We start from the raw sequence: 18,930 nt of genomic DNA on the forward strand, positions 1-18,930 counted from the left end.
CTCCTGCAGATTTAATTTAACAATTACTGTTTCATTATAGTTGTTTAAAAGTGTATCATAAGGTATTTTAGTTCACTATTGACCTCTAATAAAAATAATCAAATCTGTTGACTCTCAAAGCATTTCCTGGTGATAACTGGACAAAAAAAGACATTGTATTTTAGTTCAAGATCTCTTTAGTAAGAATTCCATAGAGTATGTATGGTATAGACAAATCACATATTCTAAATGTTGTTCTTTGTTATCTCTGTTCAAAACCAGGTTTGGTTCCTTATTTCCAGAACAGCATTATTCTGGAACCTCTTATCCAGGACAGTCACATGAAAGTCACAGTAAATGGAAGTTCTGAACCTAACAAACCACACTCCATCACAGTGGGTGATACACCTATAGAAATGCTTGTCATATCTCCGGATGGCACCAAATCACAGGTGATAAAAATGTTGTAGTCAAACGATACAATTTACTATATTTTATGATATTACATAATATAATCAAATTTAATCAAAATTTTTCATAAATCATTTGATTCGTAACAAATACTTCACAAACATGTTCTTCATATGTATCTGTAATGTATTACCCATATGCCTACTCAATTGAATTTTTTCAATGTTAGGTTTATAATATTATTGTTACACGGGAGCAAGTTCCATTCAGCATCGAGTTTACAGATATTCAAGAGCAAATGAATTACGAATGTCCGATTTCCCTGACTGCTCTCTATAGGCCTGTGTCTATTAGAGGGAGGTAAGATAATAATAACCATCATCACAATAACTATACTTATATATTTGTAACTAAAAATCACTTAGGGCATGTTCAGGCCTGCAGTGGGATCAAGTGATTATACTTTGCCAGTCACCTGGCCACTTACGCTTAAATATTTGACAGCGGGCAGCAGTGAATGTTACAGAACCACTTACAGCAATCTTCATTTATTTTCTATTGGGCTGCCACAGGTAGATGCTACAAATATCATCTCTCCAGAGGCAATAGTTCACTGGAATGAGGAAGCGGTAATTGGTCCAGTCTGAACATAGCCCTAATTTTTAATATTACTATGTTAGTTATCTGTTTACATTAAATAAAAGATAAGAGATACCTGGGTAAAGCAGTTATATGGTTAGATGGATTGGTGTATTTTGCAGTTTGTTTATCAAGCCCAAGCTATGCAAATGCCAGATTAGGTAAGCGTCTGCATTTTCTGGTTATATCATAGTTTTTCTACCTCCTTTGAATTTTAAGTAGCCTGTAAGACAGCCCAATATAGTGATTGGCCAATAGAAATGTATAAGTGCAGATTGGAGCAGGCAGAGTCAAATACTACCAGTTTCAGAACTTTGCTGGTTCAGAACAGGCCACCATTCAGGCATTAGAGGGGCACTTAAAGCTGCTACAGGTGTTAGCAGGTACTCCGAGATTCCTGCACTTTATACCCGTAAGCAATGACAGTGTCACATTAAGGGGGTCTAGTTATAAAGCAATGAATCTGACATATATTGAAACATTCCCTGGCGGAGAATCCTTCAGACCCATCTGTTTCATTGGCAGTAATTGATTCTCCATCAGGCAACGTTTCAGTATATGTCAGATTCACTGCTTTCTAAATGGACCCCTAGGAGTTCTTCATACCCCCAGAATGTCTCCCTCTAAAATGAAATAAAAAAATTGTTGTGGAGCTTTGGCAGGGAGATCAGTGGAATAGGTCTCTGACCAATGACCAAAATACAAAACCTCCAATGCTGATTGGGAATTTAATCTAAAGACATGCAATTGTGAGATATTTTGCTTTAGTAATCAGCACCTCTATGTTTTTGCTTTTCTAGTGATCCTAAGCACACAATGACAGGACCATACATGGATCTTTTAACAAGAAGATCAAAAAGAGATCCATTGGATGAGACAATGCTTGGTGATGATTGGAGAGTTCCTGAGTATGAATTGGATATGAAGATGTCAGCAGCTAGTGTCATGTGCTGCTATGCTTATCGAGGTATCATCCTGTAAAACTCAAGTTATATAACATGATGTATAGTGAATATTTTCTGGTTGACTGGCTGAAGATAATAGCCCTTGTATGATGCTAGAACTATAAGGTATTTATTCAGTCTCTGTATAATAACTGCACCCCTCTTCACCAAAAGCAAATGCCTTTCCAAGTTGATTTAGATGCATATATTTGTCTTCAGGTGCCTCCAGGCATTTAACAGCTCATTAGTTAAACTAGGCTAAGTTGCTACAGCCTTACAGAGGCTGCCGATGGCTGGAATCCTAGTCCATAGGCTGTACTGAACTGTGATGTTGTGCAGATATATTTGAGAAGATATACTATAATGGGAGAACGAACCTGGTTGATCTAAATGTTCTAAACTACAGCTATAATAAAGAGTGAAATTGGATCAAGAGACATGACTGTTCCAATTTAGATATGGTTGTTCTGGATTACGAGACAGGAATTCAGCTGTTTTTCTCAAAATTAACTATTAATGTTATAACATCCTAAAATATTTACATATGCAGAATTGTAATTAAATTTTATTGATATGACTCATTTTTTAAAATCATGTCATTAGAGTGTGGTGTTCCCTTTGTACAACACCTCTTGAAGAATTGTGATTAAATAAAACACAATGATGCAATATATAATATTTAAACTGTTTTACTATTTTACCCTTTCTAGACCTAGAAACTACCCAAACTCAGACTCCACTCAGCAGCTTATGTACAGTAAAATGTTATGTAACTGTGGCTTTTATTTGGCAGGTTGTGGTGATGTGTTAAAACTGACTGACCTGGGAAATCATGCAAAGAATTGCCCATTTAAACCACCAACAGAACTGGATCCTAAGGTTGCTTACTGTACTTTTTTAAAATTTTCTTTGAGTCAATTAGGGCATTTTAATTATACCAATTTGTTTAAAACTTCAGTTTTGTATTGTCTATGTTTTAAAAATCAAACCTGAGAAATTTGAAGGCTGCTATTGATTATTTCAGCAAAAGATGGCTTGATGTTTTATATTATGATGAGCTATTCATTTTTATTTCACTATTTTTGTCAAGAGTCCTTTTAAATGAGATCTCGTCTTAAACTTCATTATTTTTTATTTTTTTAATAGACAGTTACAGAGACAGGATGGTTTAACGCAGATACTTCTACCAGTAAATTTTCAGCATCTAACTTTCAGCATACGGTACAGGTAATTGATAAACCATTAAAAAAATAAAAAAATATATACATATACAATATTCATATTGTAAATAACCACATAACGCTAATGCTATAACTAATTGTGTAAATATTATATCTGATACATATATCTAATTTTTGCCCCTATTTATAATAATCTAAACTAATAGATGTATGTGTTATACTGTATGTGTTATAATAAATATTATAATAGATCTACTAAAATGTCATGTTTTAGTTATGGATAAGGTGTTGCTATAAAATCAAGCAAATATAAAATACTGCAAATTGCCATTTTTGTATTCCTATTTTCAGTCTAGAGATCAAGGTACACATTTAGGTTGAAAAAAAGTGCAGCCACTAGAAAAATAAACATATCCCAGATAAAAAAAAACTTATAGAATTAGTTGATCCAGAGGAAGGTAAAAAATCAAAAACTGTATAAAGCCCAGTTCATTTTGCTCCAACAGTAAAAAAAAAAACATCCCAATCCAGTGAGGCAATTGTATGTTCCTTAGATCAACAGTCTCTGTTGTCTTTACTTGAAAACTTTAATACCCAGGTATATTCTGTGCTTCTAGAAAAGCATCCAACTTTTTTTAAAGCAATCTATAGTAGTTGTTAAACAACTTCCTAAGGGAGCCTATTCCACATTTTCACAGACCTTACTGTGAAGAATCCCTTTCCAGAAATTAACGTCTTTTCCTCCAGAAGCAAAGCGTGAATAATCAGTTCAAAATGAATAAGATGTAGTAATGCAATGTACCACAATACTTGGTAAAGTGCACAGCAGCAAGTAACAATGAGTAGAAACTAGTGTGGGTAGGTGTGTTAAATAACAGAAAGGTAAGGGCAGGTCTACTTTGGTGTCAAAATTTACCACTCCGGTATATAGGATCAGATACCTTCAGAGGAAGCATTACAAAATAGAAACAAGCACATGGCTGTTCCTTGACTGTTATCAAAGACAGTTCTTGCCAGTCAAAGAGCTAGGCTATGTTCATGCTGGCAGTGAGGTTATGGTGTGCTTAGCATTTCCTCATGACAGTGAAGTGCTGCATCCCGGAAAGACACTACTTAAATCTTCTACAGCCCAATAGAAAATTATTGGTTCAGTACTCCTTATTGATGCCTGCTGTCAAATGTTCACGCACTGGTTCTTTAAAAACAAACACTGCAGTTCATGTGACCAAGCAGCTGGCAAAGTACCACCCTAGGGAGCCACAGGGAATAGTTTGATCCTGCTACAGATCTAAACCTACACTTAAACAGTTTAATAGTTGGTTATATGTAAACACAAAACTGAATGTGTCCCCCATCCCTGCCTGCCTTCCAAGACAGCTTTCTAAAATATTTCAATCAGAGACAGGAAATTTGAATAGCTTTTAGTGTCGTTTTTGACGTTTTCTAGACTACAACAACTACAGGTAGTCCCTGAGTTAAGGACATCCAATATACGGATGCCTCCTAAATACAAACAGGGCTTCCCTGCTCGCTCATGTGCAGGACGTAGGCTTGAAGGGGGGGCAATTTTCATGACTTGCAGAAGAAATCTTTTGCTAAACAGAGCTGAGGTTGTGGTTGATCTTAAGAGGGGAGCTGATCTGTAACATCTTGTAACTCTTTAATGACTAAAGACAATCTCTCCAGTTGTTTCTTTTTGCATATCAAAGCACAGCTTGCTCCAGAAGTTAACAAATGTCTAGGCTCCATAAAGTTTTTTTTTTGCTTTGATTGTGATTAACTCACAGTGAGGATTTTGTACAGTAAATGACACCACGCTGCCTAATATTATGTTGAGACAAACATCTGTCCTAATTGCATTTATTAAAATAATAATGTACCTGTTCTGACTTACATACAAATTTAACTTAAGAACAAACCTACAGTCCCCATCTTGTATGTAACCCGGGAACTCCCTGTACTGAGAATTTTTCAGTCTATCTCTTGTCTTTGATATCAACTGAAAACAGCTGTTATTGCCTCTCCTGTGATAAGCTAGGAAACTACATCATTTGACTGGCTAACTACCCTTTCATGGATAAATTGCTATATTCAATTAAACCCTATTTTTTTAATTACCAGGCTATGTTTTACTTTTTACACTATTTTTTTAACGTATTATATTTAGCATTTTTGTCTGTTATACTGACCTTTTTTCGAATTCATTGTATTGTAAACCCTTTTCTGTTGATTTAAAGCTTGCTAGCTTGTAATAAAATTTAACAACATTAAAGTAAATCCTCTTGCTCTGCAGGGGTTTGAGTTGTCTTTACTGCCTAACATCCAAGGGTTAATGTGTAGCTGTCTTATTAAAGAAAATCCCTGATATATTATTCCTGTGTAAAAGCATTCTTTGATCTGTGTAGCAGAAAGTTTAAGTAGGAGGTTAGTAGTTATGCCACTTTATGACTTGCTACAGTGAACTTCATTAAATTTAACAAGCACAATAAAAAAACAATGTGATAATGCATCACTGCTTGCGGTGTCTTGAACCATAGCTGCGCTGCACACGCTTGACATATTTATACCATTTAACAACTCCTTTTACCAGTACTTTGCAAAACAAAGCGATCCTCCCTATCTTCAGGCTGAGCCTTATTAAATAACATTCCTGTATTAGATTATTTTTCAATTTATATGTTCTTTTTGTGTTTGCTTTGTTGTATTTCTTTTTTTTTTAGCTTACCATAAGCTGTTGACATGCCAGTTTGCATAACTGTAAACAAGCTCTGCTAAACACTGCTGTTTAACTTTAATACAGAATCAATTTAGCAGCAATAGGCACCAGGTTTGAATCTCGGCTAAAACACTATCTTCAAGGAGATATGTTTGTATGTTCTCTCCGTGTTTGCATGGGTTTTTCTGGCCACTCAAGTTTCCTTCCACATCCCAAAAACATGCAATTAAGTTAATTGGCTCAACCTCAAAAATGACTTTAGACTGTGTTACTGAAATATCACTATGACAGAGACATTAGATTGTGAGCCCCTTTGAAGGACAGCTAGTGACATGTCTATGGTCTCTGTAAAGCGTTGGAAATTATGTCAGCACTATATAAATACAAGGTATTTATAATAATAAATACCTATTTTCTCTGTAGGTATTTCACAGCTGGACAGTCAAATGAGGGAAAATGTTCATGGGTGGTACATATAGTAAAATTTGCAAATCTTAATAGGGGCACATACTGTCCATAGGGTAGAGAAAACTGATTTACATTGTAATAATTTTTACAAATAACGGTAAATGTAGTGTAATTTTTAAAAACATCTTTCTGTATTAATAAAAATTAGGATATTTAGGAATTTTGAAGCATCACTGTCCCCAATACTAATACAGACCCATCAATATGAAGTCATACTTGAAGTATAGATTTAAATTGATGTGTGTGAGCCCTGGTGGGTTAGCACATACAAATTTCACCTATAAATGTTATTAATGCTGATTTTGATTTATTTATTTATTTTGATCACACCTATAAATTTGAATTATAACTCGAATTTTGCATTTATATGATGGCTATATACTAACAATAGGGGATAATGATATTTATCCTGTTGATATAGCTGCTTTGGGATAATTACAATTATTTTAAATTATAGTGAAGTGTAATAAATGATTTATTTATAATATTTTAACAAATGTGGGTATGTTTACACTCATAACTTTTATCCAACCAGCTGACATTTCATTTACAGGAGAGAAACTGGGAGAGGAGACGCCAACAAGTTCATGATAGGGACACAGATCAGCTTTGCAGTCATGCAGAAGAAAATACATGCTTTTATAGGCAGAATCTACCAAAGTCAGGTGAGCATTTATTTTTAATATGTTTATTGTATCTGCCAAAAAAAAGCTTTCCTCACTCTGTGACCTTAAACTGCCTTCAGTATAATTGGAGTTCTAGGGTTGCCTAATAAGGCAGAGTAAAGAAGCAATAAAGCCGTGCAGAGCACAGTACCCATAGGGGGCAATGACATTTCTTCTTTCATTAGTGTAGTTCAGCAGAAAAATGAAAGACGATTGCAGATTGGTGAACATGTGTTACTGAACTTTAGAAATTGCTCTTTGCTTTAAAGTTGAATTACAAGCAAAACTCATCTTGCCTAAATATGATATGCACATGTACTTACTTAAGTATGTTTTTATGGCATTCTTTCAATGCACAAATAAGGCTACGCTGCACATTTTTTGACAGTTTTTGCATAAATGTGTATCAATAAATTAGATTTCACTGTTCCTTAATTAGAACAGTCAGGACAGTAAAAAGTAAATGCTGATTGGATACTTTACATGGCTGCAGTTTGCTTTCTTTTGGCATCCATAATGCAAATATTCATACTCCAATGCCTTTATATCAGACGTAGAAATTTTTTTTACATCTAACGTCATTCAGCACTGATATTTTAGTTTGTATGTTTGCTGCAATTTATTAACATACTTCCTTATGTTGGGGAATGGCAAGATAGCCACTCCAATGCTGCACCAAAAATATTGTGTCATGCTTCCCAGTGGATTTTCTTTTTTAGGCCCTGAATAATATAAGCTCTTCAAGACTGGAAATGATACTATACAGTGCTCAACCCAGAAATTTTTTGGAGCCAGGTGGGAAGAAATTGTAGGTGGGTGGCAGACCCTGTATTGGAAGAACCTGAGTGATCCTTCAAAACTAGAATGGTTTCTTTAAAATCATTTGCTATTAATTGGCTCATCCCGGACCATTTCTGGTTTGCTGGACCATTAAGGATCTCTCATGATGGTCTATCTTCTTCAGTCTTGGAGCGCTTTAATAAATCAGGCCCATAGTGTAGTTGTCCTTTATAAACCCTGAACCTAATAGTGAATTTCCCTTGTGTTAATACCTACCTGCAGCCCTGATGTTGAGATTTTTATTGTATAACTCTGTCCAATGCCTTTCTTAGCTGGGTCATGTGACTGTGAAGAGTAGTTACAAATCGTTCTCACAACATAAAATACGCAATTACTTTATATTACATTCAATTGCAGGGGATAGACTTGATCACAAGGATGGGATGTCAGTTCTGGATGCCTTGAACCAAGCTGCAGCTGCCTATGCTTCAGCAATTAAGCATCAACCAAAGAACCCCAGGTTCCATTTTCTTCTTGCCACAGTGTTGGAAGAGCTGTATTATGCAGCAGAAATCTACGGGTTAAAGAAAAAGGTAAGTAGGATTTCTTAAGACTGTATACACACTAGCCAAATCATGGTAAAAATATATGGCAGTTGGTATTACCCCAATGAAACAGTCAGAGACTGCCAGGTCATATGTCTTAGGGTTGAGGTATAGGCAAATATACAACTGTTTCTGTACTAAGAAAAACAAAAGCCATAACAGCCTAACTGAAAATTATAATATTCAGACTTTATTACTGTAGTTTTTCCCATGTTTAGGTATATTTTACCTTTTCTCACTTAATTCCTAATCCTTTTTACAATTTTGTCTAGTTTCTTTGGTCATTATATTAAAAAGAAAGGACTGAAAAAAAGAAAATTAGAATGTAAAGCTAACTTGAAATTTAAAGCAAACCAAGTCTTAAAAATTAGATTCTCTCCCTTTTTGGCCCCTTTTTCACAGTTGCAGTAAAAAATCATGTGGTAGATTCTCCTGGGTGCACAGCAAACTGTTGCTATGTTCCCAAAAGCAGCAAACCACACTGTAGGTAATGTGTTTCTACACATTGCCTTTGTGGTTGTGGTGGGCTTCTTCAGAAGCGACTTGTCACTTGGTTCCCAACTGCACCCATTCAGTTTAACGGGAGCCATTGGGAGCGTGGTTGGCCCTGTGGTCAACCACAAGTCTCACTTCATAGGCTGATTTTAGGTTGCAAACTACAATGGATCTGGTCCAGGATTCAAAACATTTGCTAGCAAATAGCAAACAACTTTGCAGAAATCCATTCCAGGTTTGCTGGATCACCCAGCTTTCCTGATGAAAGTGTATCCTCTCCAGCCTTGGAGAGCTTTAATAAATCAGGCTCCATGTGACAGCACTGGGCCAATGAGTCTCCTCTGGGGAAATTCCTCCCCTCATCCTGTCCAGATGACCACTGTCTAAATCAGTAGGTGAATTGAAAATAAAATAAAGCAAGTGAAACGTTTTTTCTTCATTAGTAACTTTTAGTTTTTAGTAATAGACTGTTTAATTTACAGTACACATTACCTTCTCCAAATATCAGAGAATTTTCTTGGCTTTGTAGGAAGGTGACACTTTATCTGACCTTTTATTCATCTTGAAGTTGTTATGCTTGTTTATTAAATAAAATATTATAGCTATGCAGCATAAAGGATTTCAAAGTCAAAGCACATAAGTAATCCAGAAGATCAACATCAAACATTCTTAATTGCTGCTGCGTGTAAGAAAATGTAATCCAGACGTGGAGACCTCTCTGCTGTGCTCCCTGATTAAAGAGCTTTTGAAATAACAGATAGACTGCTCAGATCCCCCTTGAGATAAGGTTTCCAGTGTAAATCACGGGGGCATAGCCACTTGTCAGTTACATAAAATAACAGGATGCGGTCAGGTACTGGGATGGATCAACTTTCTGTAAGCACCACAATTTCTGTGTAGTACAAAAGAAATACCAGTCTTTATCTGCAGAAGCCTAGCAGTGCTTTGTCACAAAACTTCATACAATGTTAATACTGTCACGGTTTTCACAATTCTTTGCTCTTCTTCTTAGGGTAATAAACTGATGTAGGTTAGCAAGCTTATGTTAATGATTATTATTCTGTACAGAGGATATATTTTACGTTGTTACTACATAATGCCACTAGTTGTGTGTCCATTGGTGATGGTGCTGTAATACAAATGATTTTGCAGTGCCATAACTGTCATTTATAATGCCCTGAGATAAATATTTTTTTTTACTCCCTCCTAATGTGTGATTCTTCCCCTACATCTTAGATTGTAAGCTCTTCAGGAGAGGGTCCTTTCCTCCTCCTGTGTCACTGTCTGTATCTGTCTGTCATTTGCAATCCCTATTTAATGTACAGCGCTGAGTAATATGTTGGCGCTATACAAATCCTGTTTATTATAATTATAATACACAAAATAATAATAACACGTTCCTTCATGTCAAATCATTTCAGTAATATTTATCTAGAAAATTTGAACTGACGGGTCAATCAAATTTTTTCCATTCAACCAGTGTGTAGCATAGCAGAGCACACAGAAAGTGTTACTTTCTTGTTGATCCCCAAGCCCTATTTCTGGGACATCTGAATCCCTTCTGTTTTAAGAGGATCTTTTGTGCTATGCAGAAATATTCATAAATAAAACAAGTATTAAAAATGGCTAGAAAAGAAGCAAAGATAGCAATTTTTTCTTATATGAATACTATACATATTATAGTTCCAGTAAAAACAAAATTAGGTTTGGGAGTTCATTAGCAGCCACATATTGTGAGATTAGCAGGCTGATTTCATGACAAGCCTGCAGGGGAGAAATCTATAGTAACTTGGCCCTCTAAACAGCCATGACTTTACAGAATATATACAAACTATGGCAATCGTGAAAATACATGAGCTCCAATTTCTGATATGGGTAAGTCATTTCACCTTCTGACCTTGCTAGTCACTTGTGATTTGCTTTTGTTCACTTTTGATTTGTCTGTTTTAGAACGAAGAAGAGGGGATAGATACTTGCAGTGCTAAAGCCACAGGAAAAGATGAAGAGATTCAAGCAATTTGCAAGCTACATGGCTTTACTGGAAGAACAAGCTTAGAACAGCAGCTGAAGGCTTTAGACATGGAATACCACCAACTGAAAGAGCAGGGCCAATCTGGCAGAGCTGATTACATCCAGAACCTTTATGCCTGGAAGTCCAAGCAAGCAGGCAAGGTGAGATCTCACTAGGGGTGTAAACAATAAAAAGCAGATTACCCACTTCTAGATCTGTCACTAGACAAGCCTTATGAACAAACACTTCAAATCTCAATCTAATAGGAAGTTTGGGAACACTGTACAAAGCAGTAAATACAAAAATACATGCTTAGCAAGAGTCAGAGACAAACCACTGCATTGCGAGTAACCATTGTCACCCTAAAACAGAGTTTGTAACTGCCAGAATAACTACATAAAGGGAAAAAGCAATGTTTCATCATATCTAGAAAAAAGAAATTCAGCCACCACATCTAGAGGTGGGTAAACTGTAATATGTTGAACATTTTTTGGGGGGGTTAGACACTCTTTATTATTATTAATATTATACAGTATTTATATTGTGCCATCATATTACGCAGCGCTGTACAAAGTCCATAGTCGTGACACTAACTGTCCTTCAAAGGGGCTCACAATGTAATGTCCCTATCATAGTCATATGTCATTTAAGTCAATTTTAGGGGGAAGCCAATTAACCTAACTGCATGCTTTTGGGATGTGGGAGGAAACCAGAGTACCAGGAGTAAACCCACGCAGACACGGGGAGAACCTGCAAACTCCATGCAGAGTTTTCTTTAAAGAAATACAAAAAAAATGTAATTGTAAAGCGTATATAAACCTCACAAAGAAACCTGCATTTGCTTCCTTTTGTTTAGAATACATTGTGCTACATCTATTAGGTGAGTTTAGATAAAAATATCCAATAATTCTGCCAGAAATCCAGTGCAGTTTCTGTGTTATGTGTGTTTTTCAGTCCTATCAGAAACAATGCCTCTCTCTGTACATTCTTAAAATACTTCTTAATCTAGAGTGATAACTCAGTTGAGTAAGGGCTCTCACCCTAAAGCTGCGTACACACTTCCAATTTTTGTCGTTGGAAAGGATCTTTCACGATCCTTTCCAACGACAAGGGAGTACACCGACTGTACACACGGCAGATTTTCGCCCGATAATTGGCCGATGCCGATTATCGGGCGATAAAAATCTGACGCGTGTACGTAGCTTAAGACAGAAAGTGTGTTACCAGCAGGTTCACCAAGAGAAAAGCCTGAACAAAAGGAAACTAAATTAGCCAACACAAGGACTTGTAAGCTGAAATTATTGTTCTTGGTCTTAGATACACTTATGTGAAAGCAAGGTTTAGTGTTTGTTTATTCAAACTCACAAAAAAAGGGAAAAAAATATGTGCCCACGGAAAAGGATACGCCCACCCCAAAAACCACACCTGCCAAGACACAAGACGTGTATATTTTTTTAATGTGGAACTAAAGTCCCAATTTAAAAAATTGTGAATCTGGCAGGTGGTTATTGCAAATAAGGGGCAGGCAATGTCCCTTCTGCAATAACTGTTCTTACCTGCATGAATGTGACTCAGGTGTCAAACTCTGCCAGGTTTACCTGACAATCCCGGGTTCCCTTGCATTTCTCAGGATTGAATGAACATCCTGACCCTGCCAATCTAGATGGGTGAAAACTGGGATATGGAAGGAAGAAGATGGAGGCTGCTGTGACAGAACAGGGACATATGAATATTATTGGGCTTGATTTATTAACACTCTCCAAGGCTGGAGTGAATACACTTTCCTCAGTGAAGCTGGATGATCAGCAAACTTGGAATGCTAGCAAATGACATTGAAAAATATAATTCCAGGTTTTCTGGATCACCCAGCTTCACTGATGAAACTGTATCATCTCCAGCCTTTGAGAGCAATTTTAAATCAGCACCATTTAGTTCCATTTTAAGTAAATTTGACAGCAAGCTAAGTGCAGGTTTTTTTGTTTTTGCACTTTTGTGTAATTCTTCAGTTATTTTACTACATTCTTTTTAATTTAACATTAGTTTTAATTAGTCTCATTATTGACTAGCGCTGTACATTAAATAGGGATTGCAAATGACAGACTAATACAGACAGTGATACAGGAGGAGAGGACCCTGCCCCGAAGAGCTTACATGTGACTCAGGTGTCAAACTCTGCCAGGTTTACCTGACAATCCCAGGTTCCCTTGCATTTCTCAGGATTGAATGAACATCCTGACCCTGCCAATCTAGATGGGTGAAAACTGGGATATGGAAGGAAGAAGATGGAGGCTCCTGTGACAGAACAGGGACATATGAATAATATTGGGCTTGATTTATTAACACTCTCCAAGGCTGGAGAGAATACACTTTCATCAGTGAAGCTGGATGATCAGCAAACTTGGAATGCTAGCAAATGACATTGAAAAATATAATTCCAGGTTTACTGGATCACCCAGCTTCACTGATGAAACTGTATCATCTCCAGCCTTAGAGAGCTTTAATAACGCAGCACCATTTAGTTCCATTTTAAGTAAATTTGACAGCAAGCTAAGTGCAGGTTATTTTGTTTTTGCACTTTTGTGTAATTCTTCAGTTATTTTACTACATTCTTTTTAATTTAACATTAGTTTTAATTAGTCTCATTATTGACTACATCATGTTTAAATAATAGCAGGATAAGCAGGATTATTGTAACAGTAAGACCATGTCACATTAAAATAATATGTATCAGTAAGTTCCCTGCTGTGTGCTGCATTACGTTGAGTTGGCTTTCCTCTAATTATCCAAATTGTACAGTAGATTGCAGATTCCAGTTTGTGCAAAGTTGTCACTTTTCTCCTGCAGCTAAAGCCTCTCTGGAGATGATTAAATGTGCAGCGTATTGATTCCTTTAGAACTTTCCATCATTGCCTTCTACATTCTGCTGTGCGCTGATGTCTCTCCAGAGACTTAGCCATGAATGCAGTTGCTGTTAAGGTAAAGGAATTGCCTGCTGTAACTCCATTAAGTGCTAAAACATGAAGATCTTCAATAATGCATTATTTACCAGTGCATGACATAGTCGAGTGGTAAAACATGTCTATGTTATGACATAACCAGCTAACATTTTCTTCTAGATTTTCAGTAGAATTTGTGTTGATTTGTTTTTAAAGGCACATGAAACACAAATTATACAAAGTTCTGAAAATAACAATGTCAGGGTCAACATAATAAATAGGCACTAATCTGTAATAAAAAAAAAAAAAAAGTCAATAACTCTCTCCCACTGGCCTGCCATGGTACCTTTCAATGACCCATATGTCACTTCTGTGTCCGATGGAGCCAAGGGGTCAGCAAGAGGAACCACAATGGCTGGACAATGGTGGAGGCATCAGCTGTTTTAGTTAGTGCCTAAAGTTGTAGGAAATGTGGTAACAGAAAACTATGTATTTTATTCCTTCCTTCACTAGTGCTTTTTTTAGGTTCTGGCATCATGACGTCACTCTGGGGGATGTTTCTTCCTCTTTGAGTGACACGCGGCTCCCTGAACATGAGCAGTCTGAGTTTGGTGAATTTAGTGGTTAGTGAGGTCGGAAAGCTTGGCGACCACTGATTGACAGTATTAATTTTGTTGCACATCTGTACAGATGATGTCAGGTAATAGTCATGCAAGATGAACACAACTGTTAACTATCATGTGTACAGTGGCCCCTCAACAGCATTCTTCAATTCTCTTTGTACAGGCTCACTATGTTTCTGCCAAAATGGAGGATGTTGAGTAAAAAAGGGGCTATTTATGTCCCAAACCTGCCAAAGCCTAATTGTCCTTAATATAAAAAATAGTCAGCAATTACTTGATTTTAAGGCAACTGTACTCTTTAAAGAATTTCTTTCACTTGAAACAGGAAGTAAAGCATAATTTCCTCAAAACATTAAAAAAACTAGCAAGAGTTTTAAGTACTTTTCTTAAAAAAAACAAAACAGAATGTCCCTACATCATTTTACCAATCCTAGACATTTAGGATTCCAGTGTTGATATGTGAGTTCTAATGTGATTTTTGTGCTTAGTGGATTTCTTCCTACATATATTTAGAACACCACTACATTGAAATACGTTACAAACACAGGAGATCTTGTGTAAATTTCACAAAATCCAAATTGGTTGTGGTTTGCATGTCACTTTCACCTCTTTTCACATTAATGTAGATACACCTTCTTTACCACATGGGCAGCACAGTGGCTCAGTGGTTAGCATTCTAGCCTTTGCAATGCTGGGTCCCAGGTTCAAATCTCAGCCAGGACACTATCTGCATGGCGTTTTCAGTTTTCTCCCTGTGTTACTGTGGGTTTCCTCCAGGTACTCGGGTTTCCTCCCACATTCCAAAAACATGCAGTTAGGTTAATTGGCTTCCCCCTAAAAATTGACCTTGGACTGTATTAAAACATATGATTATGGTAGGGACATTAGATTGTGAGCTCCTTTGAGGGACAGATAGTGACATAAATGCTGTACAGCACTGAGTAATATGTCTGCGCTATATAAATACTGTGTAATAATAACTAAGCAGACCTTGGAACTGCCCAGATACTTTACAACTGCATTTATTGTCATAACGATTATTGTTCTAAGGTGTCTGTGTTCTTTTACTATAGAGCGGGGTGATCTCCCTGGATGAAGAGAATCCATTAACACAAGCCTTTCTGAAATATAAAGATGCTCTTTCTCTGGATCTTCACAACTGGCTATATCATTTTCATGTAGGAAGACATTTGTTGCTACAGAAACAGACCAAAGAGGCACTGATGTTCTTACAGAATGCCTTGGGACTCCAACCAGCATCTGCCATCACCAGGTTTCCTTTCTTTTCTGCAATAAGTTATTATATAGATTATTATGATTACTTCCTTTATCAAACATCTTACAATTACAGGCTACATTTGGCTTTTCATATATTTCTGTCTGCAAACATTTTAAAATAATCAAGACATGATGTCATTACTATCATTACTATTAATAATTCTAACATGATATCAAAGTTAGTTCTATAAAATGGTAAAGACAGAATCATTTTCAATAAATAGTTCAGCAGTTACCATCCCTGTGATACTAAATATACTAGTCAAATAATAAAAAATGGAAAATGACTAATTCTAATGTATATCACAATAATTGCAAAACTTAGTAATGGTGTTAGCCAAAGAACCCAGTGCGCTTCCAGACTGATTTAAATTTGAGTTGTGTAATTGAAACCCATTTGAGATAGATTATTATGGTTTACTACACATTGCACATTAAGGGGTCTGTTTAAAAAGTAGTGAATCTGATATTCACTAGTTGAGAATCAATTACTGCCATTGAAACACATAGATCTGGAAGATTCTCCACCGGAAATGTTTCAGTGAAACTACTACAACCTATTTAATACATCTGCTAGTGTTCAGATATCTTTGATTGAAATTTTGAAAATACTGGTTTGTTTTTTACAGGTTTTTACTAAAAGCTTAGACCAGCATTTCTCAACTTTTTTATATGGGCTAACTCTAAAATAATTTTCAGATCTTAGGAAACCCCTGACAATAATACCATTATCCCAAGCTCACAGTATATTGGCATGGAGGTTTGTGGGAAGTATGCATCTTAAATTGCTGGCCAGTGGCATGAATGTCACTCTTACAGATAGCCAAAAAGATCATGGGTGCCAGTGGTAACGGATCTAAAAGAACAATTCAATCATTGCTCAAGGTGCCCAAAAAGCTCCTCTTTAGGAACCCAAGGGTTCCACAGACCCTGTTTGAAAGACATTAAGCCTAAATTATTAAAGGTCTCCAAGGCTGGAGAGAATACTCTTTCATCATTGAAGCTGGGTAATCCAGCAAACCTGAAATAGATCTTGTCCAGGATTCAAAACATTTGCCAGGAAATAGCAAATTAATTTTAAGAAATCTATTCTAGGTTTGCTGGATCACCCAGCTTCACTGATAAAAGAGCATCCTCTCCAGCCGTGGAGAGCTTTATTAAATCAGGCCCATTTAGTTAGACTTTCCTCTTCCACCATACATTAGGCACGCATTCATTATGTTAGTCCCACTTATTGTAGGTACTGTTTATGACAGCATATTCCAACCTTTTTACCCCAGAGAAACTCCTAAAGTATTTTCAAGATCCTGGGAAACTCATGCCAAAACCAATTAATTGGGTATCAGTGGGATACATACCTCTTACATTAGTGGTCAGCTGGAGGATTGTTTCCTTTACAGTGGTGATCTGAATGGTACCCGTAAAGACTATATAATATATAAACTATAATTAACTCAAGTATATATTTCAATATACCAAATATAATAATTTACCAAATACTTTGTCCACTTCTTCTGGCTTAGGTGCTATGTTGGATTAGCTTTCCTAGAGCAGGATGGTGGCCCTGGAGCAAGAACACAAGAATCAGTAACTTACCTCCAGCAAGGCATGGAAAAGCTGCTCAATGATCTTGTTACACAAGAGGGGTATGGTCAAATTAATTATTAATACTTGTCTCTTCAATTGTTTGGAGCACCTGTCTGCATACATAATGCTAAGACAACTTTAAAGCTGAATGCCAGGCAAACCGATACTTGCACATATAACATACAGTTTCACATGGATTTGTACCCATACTTTCCTGAAAATTTCAAAAGTCTACCACACATCAGTTCTCTTTTTCAGGCCATTTTTTCTGTTGCAGTTAACAGCAGTTAATACAAAAAACTTTCTTCCAATTCATTATTGTCCATATAGTTATTCTACCTTTTTTTGTCTCAAAGTGATTTTAACTATTTAAGGGAGAGCTTTATATATAAAATCAAAGCATTATGCTTTTACTGCCGTGTCATCTGTTACTGACAGTCTTCCTGGTTTGTTTGCAGACAGTTAGTAGCTTATTTTCTTCTCTAATTACACTTCCACCCAGCTCATGCTCGAAGATTATAAAACTAAGAAAGTTTACCCTTTTCAGATACTTATTTTTAAAAAGGGTTCCTAGATGTGAAAATAGTGTGGCAAATCTAAAAGAACAGAAGGGAAATTTTGACTAGTTCCCCTTTAACATTTTGCAGACTAAAAATATATACACATAGACAAATATATTAAATAATAAAGTCCACAACATGTTAACCTATACCATGGGGTAAGAGTCCATCCAGCGAAAGCTGGCTTGTTGTTATGAATAAATAACTTTACACATGATTATTTCTTCCTATATTTATGATAAATGAAGGTATATTAGAAATGTTTTATAGAAAATAAATGATTGATATAGTTTCTAAAGTTAATCTCTAGATAGCGCAATTGTTACTTTATTACAACTGATGTGTTGTCACAACAGGTAAGCATATTGTATCATTTATATATATTGGACCTGATTTATTAAAGTTCACCAAGGCTGGAGAGGATACACTTTCATCAGTGAAGCTGGGTGATCCAGCAAACCTGGAATTGATTTCTTCAAAGTCATGTGCTGTTTGCTAGGAAATGTTTTGAATCTTGGACCAGATCCATTTCAGGTTTGCTGGATCACCCAGCTTCACTGATGAAAGTGTATCCTCTCCAGCCTTGGAGAACTTTAATAAATCAGGCCCAATGTGTTTGACACTCATTTTGATATAACAAAAAACTTTCAATGGTATACGTAACAGACCAAAAGGGGAGCACAAACAAGATGTTTATTGTGTTTTATTGTAATATAAAGAGGGTATTTTGACTACACAAACTGACTTACTCATACTTATTCTGAGTTACTAACTACCTATAGTCACTTTTTTATCTTACAAAATGCAACTTGTCTGTTTCAGCTCTGGTCTTCTTCTGGCTGAAAATCCCCTCTGCATTTTCAATACTCAGCTCCTCAGTGGTTTTGTGAAATTTGGAAAGTTACTTGAGACCCTTTCCAACCGTTTTTCCCTCACTCTTATGAGCTCCCACCAAGTTCTGCACATGTAAGTCATAAAATATTTATTGATGTTATTACTTGTTAGGAATGTGGTTGGAAATACTTGAAACAGAAAGTGCAATGTCATTGGGA

General features: G+C 36.2%; 2 protein-coding genes across 2 annotated transcripts in view; both read left to right on the plus strand.

Annotated features, from left to right (window-relative positions):
• Positions 1-2,010, plus strand: part of LOC140329883 (uncharacterized) — a 5,840-nt gene extending 3,830 nt beyond the window's left edge. The window contains exons 3-5 of the mRNA XM_072410275.1: positions 262-431; positions 620-750; positions 1,830-2,010. Coding sequence (XP_072266376.1) covers positions 262-431; positions 620-750; positions 1,830-2,010 — 482 coding nt within the window. The remainder of the gene's footprint in view (positions 1-261; positions 432-619; positions 751-1,829) is intronic.
• A 770-nt stretch (positions 2,011-2,780) lies between these two features.
• Positions 2,781-18,848, plus strand: LOC140329885 (uncharacterized). Its single transcript, XM_072410276.1, has 8 exons — positions 2,781-2,852; positions 3,120-3,200; positions 6,892-7,003; positions 8,201-8,376; positions 10,834-11,055; positions 15,527-15,726; positions 17,255-17,377; positions 18,701-18,848. The coding sequence occupies exons 4-8, from the start codon at positions 8,227-8,229 to the stop codon at positions 18,846-18,848; spliced, it is 843 nt and encodes a 280-aa protein (XP_072266377.1). The 5' UTR covers positions 2,781-2,852; positions 3,120-3,200; positions 6,892-7,003; positions 8,201-8,226.
• Positions 18,849-18,930: the final 82 nt, after the last annotated feature.

Source organism: Pyxicephalus adspersus, chromosome 4, assembly GCF_032062135.1.
Source record: "Pyxicephalus adspersus chromosome 4, UCB_Pads_2.0, whole genome shotgun sequence".
NCBI lineage: Eukaryota > Metazoa > Chordata > Amphibia > Anura > Pyxicephalidae > Pyxicephalus > Pyxicephalus adspersus.